This window comes from Sinocyclocheilus rhinocerous, unplaced genomic scaffold (genome assembly GCF_001515625.1).
Source record: "Sinocyclocheilus rhinocerous isolate Xijiao unplaced genomic scaffold, SAMN03320098_v1.1 scaffold1467, whole genome shotgun sequence".
Taxonomy (NCBI): Eukaryota; Metazoa; Chordata; class Actinopteri; order Cypriniformes; family Cyprinidae; genus Sinocyclocheilus; species Sinocyclocheilus rhinocerous.
This window is the reverse complement of record NW_015647960.1, coordinates 307,537-313,536: the sequence shown is the minus strand read 5'-3', so window position 1 is coordinate 313,536 and position 6,000 is coordinate 307,537. Positions and strand designations below refer to the sequence as shown.

Below are 6,000 nucleotides of genomic sequence, written 5' to 3'. Positions count from 1 at the left end.
TTGTTTGCTTAGGTCTTGTGGTTTATTACCACAAAAAATAATAATATCCGATTAATCGATTAATCGTCCGAATAATCGACCAATTACTCGATTACCAAAAATAATCGTTAGTGACAGCCCTAATATAAACCTATACTATAATACTATAAAGGTCCAGTCATACAAAGGAAAAATACTGTGATATACTGTGAAACCATCAGAATACCGTTTTTTTATCTTCTGGGTGAAATATTGTAAAATATTATTTTTTTCAAGTTTACTGAAGTACGTTTTAAAAGTAAATACTACTTCAGTTTTTCTACTTCAAAATGTAATGTTTAATTCAATGTGTTGCTTGCAGTGTCTTTGTAATTATTTGTGAAATTTATTAGCAATTTCTGAGTAAATTTCTGAGTAGTTTCAAAGTAAATCCTACACCAATTTTTTTTTTTTCAGTGTAAAGCTTTAAGAAAGCCACACGCCAAATGTGGAGCTGTTGGATTCAAATACAGTTCACAGAGCAGTGAGCGGACAGGTGCTGTAGACCTAGAAAGCTTCCAGTGGGCAGAAAGTGCTAGAAAAGATCTGAGGGCGACGTTTTCATGAGAAAAGAGCACATGCGTGCAATACGAGCGTGAGTTTTCAAAACTGTGCAGAGGAAACACAGAAGCTGCATTAGAAGTGGCATTTAGATGCATTTACACACCGCTTAATGCAGCTCTGAGGGACATTATTTATGCATTTGTAATTCCAGGTTAAAGTATTTAATGTTTTGATATTTTAAACATAAAACATTGAAAGCTGATGTTTGAAATTATTAAAAAAATGAAAAGGTACCTTAAATGTGAAATTAAAACCGCCAGCAGGTGGCAGCAAGTCACTGTTAATAAGTGAGTCATTGCGATTGAACCGAATCATTTAAACAGGTGATTCATTCAGGAACGAAACACCGTCATGTAGCTCAGAGATGCAAAACAGCGCTGTGGCTGTGTTTGAAATTATTTTTGTTGGAGAAATAGAGCAAAAACAGCAATATGGTGTCTAAAACGTAAGTCTCTTAATATGAACTACTTGTTTATTGAACTGTTGTATAAAATCAATATCAAAGTAAATACTACTTCAGTTTTTCTACTTCAAAATGTAATGTTTAATTCAATGTGTTGCTTGCAGTGTCTTTGTAATTATTTGTGAAATTTATTAGCAATTTCTGAGTAAATTTCTGAGTAGTTTCAAAGTAAATCCTACACCAATTTTTTTTTTTTCAGTGTAAAGCTTTAAGAAAGCCACACGCCAAATGTGGAGCTGTTGGATTCAAATACAGTTCACAGAGCAGTGAGCGGACAGGTGCTGTAGACCTAGAAAGCTTCCAGTGGGCAGAAAGTGCTAGAAAAGATCTGAGGGCGACGTTTTCATGAGAAAAGAGCACATGCGTGCAATACGAGCGTGAGTTTTCAAAACTGTGTATTCACAGATGGAGTCTGGCGGCAGGAAACACTGTGTGAATCACATCCTCTGCTTACAGGTTCTCAGCTGCAGCCGTTAACACGCACTCACCCTTTTTTAGCTCCTGCGTTTTCTCGGGCAGAGAGTCGAACCTGCGCGCTCCCACGCTCATCAGCTTTTCCACTCTCTCCGCCGAGATCTCAGCTGGGCAGGGCAGCTTTTCACACACCATTGCTGAGTAACAGTTAAAGAAAACACACTCGACTGGCACTTTCCACAAATAGGGTACAAAATAGGTCCTGAAATGTTTATTTTTTTGGTCACCGAAAAAGTGCTAACCTTAAAAAAAAATTTAAATGTCAGGATGTAAATTAAGATATTTTAAGCTTTTATATTAAATTCATTTATATGGGGCGTGCAGCCCAAATTTTGATACATGTCCAATAACGAGTTCTAAAAATCTGATTTTTTTTGTGCTTTTTTATTATTTTTGGTGTTCAAGTCAATCAGTAAGATTTTCTAATGTTTTTGAAATAATTATTTTATGCTCACCAAGGCTGAATTAATTAATCAAAAGTACTATATAATTAATAATACGGTGAAATAGTATATATATTTTTTATTTTAATATGTAATTTATTTCTGTGATGCCAAAGCTGAATTTGCTATTATTGCAGTCGTCAGTGTCTCATGATCTTTCAGAAATCATTCTAATTTGACGATTTGAGAAACATTTCTTATTGTTATAACAGTTGTGCTGCTTAGTATTTTTGTGCAAACCATTTTTACTGTACTTAAAATTAAGACATATTTAAATGATTATTTAAATGACTGGATAGTCAAGAAAATCAAGACTTGTGAAGTGTGACCAAAATTCACCATTTTAAGGGTAGAGTACAGACATCTGATGTGTTAAACTAGCTACCAGGTCAATTTTATATTTAATAAAAGTTTATCTAACATATCTAGTAGTTCTCACTACTAAAAAAGCAAAGGTTTGTGCCTGTAATGCTTTAAAAGCAATGGTTCACTAACTGTGAAAAGTTCCAACTACTTTCCATTCACAAAAAAACAACACGCAAACATAAAACACCTGCCAAGTGGGCCAAAATTGTACATTTGCAAAGTATTTTGAGAATCACTCAATTCCATGTTTAGGGGAACAACTGACATTACCAAAAGCGTTAATCGCAGTGGCGTGTCACTACAAGCACCTGTCACCACAGTAATTGCGAGGCTTGTCTGTGTCAATCATATCAGCGCAGAAGGAGCTGTCTAATAGCGGTCGGTTGTGCGTTTCCTCCCCGTACAGCTGGTGAGATCACGGCAGGACGGCTGATGGCTGAGGAGGTGGAAAACGCCAGTCAAATGCCTAGAGCTGATGTGGCTAACGTCACTGGAGGTTGTGTATAACTAGTAGCGGTCTGTGTGTCGTACGTTTCTAGAATCTATACTCTGAAATTCAGATTTTTGGACAGTCCAAGACACAGGACCAAGAGGTTAAACCAATCTTTATATGCCAAATGTCTTCCCTTCTCTGTTGTATTACTCAAACATTGTATCTAGGAGGATTTAAAGTTAATCCCACTACAAAGAACGGGTACTTAAAATAATTATGTGACTCAAATTACAAGTTACACGCCTATAACCAACCGCACCGCCAGAGAGAAACAATGCCAGAACTGGCTTGTCTACGAAAACTGCTAAAAAAGTTGACATTATTTATTTAGGGCAGTTACCTCTAATCTAATATCTCTCTCATCTACTGTATTTGTCTCCTTTATTCCCAGTTTATCAGAGACTGCAGTTATAGATGCCACCAATTGCAGTTCATTATGAAAATAAATGCAAGATAGAAGACCAATCACAATGAAGTGTTTACAAGACAATGATGTCGAAATAATGCTGTAAATTTCAATATTACATTTCTTAAAAACTTTAAAAAATGGCAAAATAAATAGATAGATAGCATACCTAAGGCTAAAATTATCAACAAAACTAATTATCATCTAAGGAATTAATATTTTTATTCAATAGGATGCATTAAATTGATCAAAACTGACAGTAAATATTTTTTGATTGTTACAAAAAATTACTTCAAAAATTTATTTCAAGTAAATGCAGTTCTTTTGAACTTTCTATTTATCCAAGAACCCTAAAAATAGAAATCACAGTTTCCACAAAATTAAGCAGCACAACTATTTTCAATAATAACAAAAAAAAAATTTCTTAAGCAACAAATCAGCATATTGGAATGATTTCTTAAGGAAGAAATTAAAATAAAAATTATGTAGAAATATTTGTCAAATTATTTCACAATGTTACTGTTTTTGCTGTTTGTCTTTGTAATCCCAGGCTATCTGTAATCAGAAGCACATTTATAACTGGAATATAATTTAATTAACATGTGTTTCATAAACACATAATCCTTTCTGGACTACAATACGCCATCAAAATGATACATTTAATTATTCTGGCTGCTGTGAGAAAAGGCTATAAACTATCCGCCACCTGCAGGATAAATAAATGCAGCTTTGGTGAGCATAAGAGACTTCTTTCAAAAATGTTATAAAAACTCTTCCCGACCCCAAACTTTTGAACAGTAGTAGTTTTTCGACACAACCGCTCATGGTTTCATGGTAAAGGATACAGAGCACAGCTCGAGACACAGGAAGCCACTGGCTGCAGATGGCACTGAGGAGCACTTTGGGGTCCGAGTGTCTCAGGTCACGAGACATGACCTTTAACCCCAGAGAGGTCACCATCTTCTCCACCTTTTCCTTGTCCCTGGAAATGTGTAAATGCAGTGCAAAATAAATGCAGCTTTGGTGAGCATAAGAGACTTCTTTCAAAAATGTTATAAAAACTCTTCCCGACCCCAAACTTTTGAACAGTAGTAGTTTTTCGACACAACCGCTCATGGTTTCATGGTAAAGGATACAGAGCACAGCTCGAGACACAGGAAGCCACTGGCTGCAGATGGCACTGAGGAGCACTTTGGGGTCCGAGTGTCTCAGGTCACGAGACATGACCTTTAACCCCAGAGAGGTCACCATCTTCTCCACCTTTTCCTTGTCCCTGGAAATGTGTAAATGCAGTGCAAGAAAAACAGGAAATATACATTTAAAGTGACTTTTTTACTTTGAAATGTAAAAAAAAGTGCATTGCTGAATTATGCACAATTAGACCACAATTGCGCATTCATAAAGTAACCAGGGTAAATGTATTCGTTTATTTAATGTTTTTATTTCATGACTCAATGTTATAACATTGTACACTAGCAAATGTCAGCACTGCTGAGGTCCATTTAATGCCATCAGTGTTATTTTAGTATTATTTATATACTTATACAGTATTTATTAATACTGTATTTTAAATTTTAATTTAATTAACTTTAATTTAATTAAAGGTTTCATTTTAATTTTAGTTTAAGTTTTAGTAATTTTGTTATGTGCTTTTGTCATTTTTATTAGTTTTTTTATTTCTGCTTTTTTACATTTTATTTCAGATTAAATTGTTTTTTTTAATTTGTACTTTTTGTATTTTAGTATTTTTGCAACTTTACTTATACTTATTTTTTTTGTAATTAAGTTGCATTAATTTTGTTAAGTGTTACATTTCTATTTAGCTTTAATTTATTTTTATTTCAGGTTTAGTAACTTTTGCCAGGGCAATGTTTCTCATTTTTGTTTTTTATGATAGATAGATAGATAGATAGATAGACAGATAGACAGATAGACAGTGAATTCCATACTGCATACAAAAAAGTTTATATTAAATATCATATGTGGCATGATTGTTCTTTTGTTTGTTTGTTTTTAAATATTGCATTTTGCAGCACATTCAATTTCAGTGTGGAAAGGCAACTCATGTGTTCATGTAAATTTCTCATTTGCACTGACAAATACATAGGAAGTTACCTTCTAGTGACCACAGCATCATACATATTCCAGATATTATCCAGGACAAGCTGCACAAACAGAGGTTTCTTTCCTTTGGACTGTGAAGACAAAGAAAAACAGGGAGCTAATGAGCATGATGTCCGTTAGGGCAGTATATGGAAAAGAGAATGCACAATACACAAATACACAAATTAAGCCAGCATGTAAGTGACCCAGGGACTGTAAGCACTCATTAGTTTCTTTTAAGATTTGGAGCCATAATAAAAAGCCTCTGATGTGACTGAACAAAGTCAAACTCTTCACTAACATATGTGCTCAAATGAGTTTAAAGGCTTAAGTTAGACTTGACTCTATCAGTCCTGCAAATCAATGTTGCCGTCTGGAGGTCACATCGCCCTGCATAACCAACTCTCTCTGAATGAGATCTGTCTGCCAGAGCGGAATAATGGCAGTGATTGATCAGTCTAGGATGAAGACTTTTTTTTTTTTGGAGTGTCGTATGGCTAGCAAGCCAAATCATTTGGTAACTGCGGACTGAGGCATAGATCTTCAAACCTCATCCTGCATTACTGAAAACATCTCCAACAAGAGGGTTCTTCTTAACCAATGCACAAGATATCCTCATATTGTTTATGGGACAATGACAAATCAACTTCAGGATATACATTTTTGCAAA

The 6,000-nt window shown here is 34.8% G+C and overlaps 1 protein-coding gene across 1 annotated transcript in view; it reads right to left on the bottom strand.

The window, feature by feature from the left end:
• LOC107709500 (elongation factor-like GTPase 1) overlaps positions 1 to 6,000 on the bottom strand; it is a 115,819-nt gene that overhangs the window by 100,046 nt on the left and 9,773 nt on the right. The window contains 3 exon segments of the mRNA XM_016513992.1: positions 1,534 to 1,656; positions 4,364 to 4,500; positions 5,343 to 5,448. Of these exon segments, the coding sequence (XP_016369478.1) occupies positions 1,534 to 1,656; positions 4,364 to 4,500; positions 5,343 to 5,448 (366 nt within the window).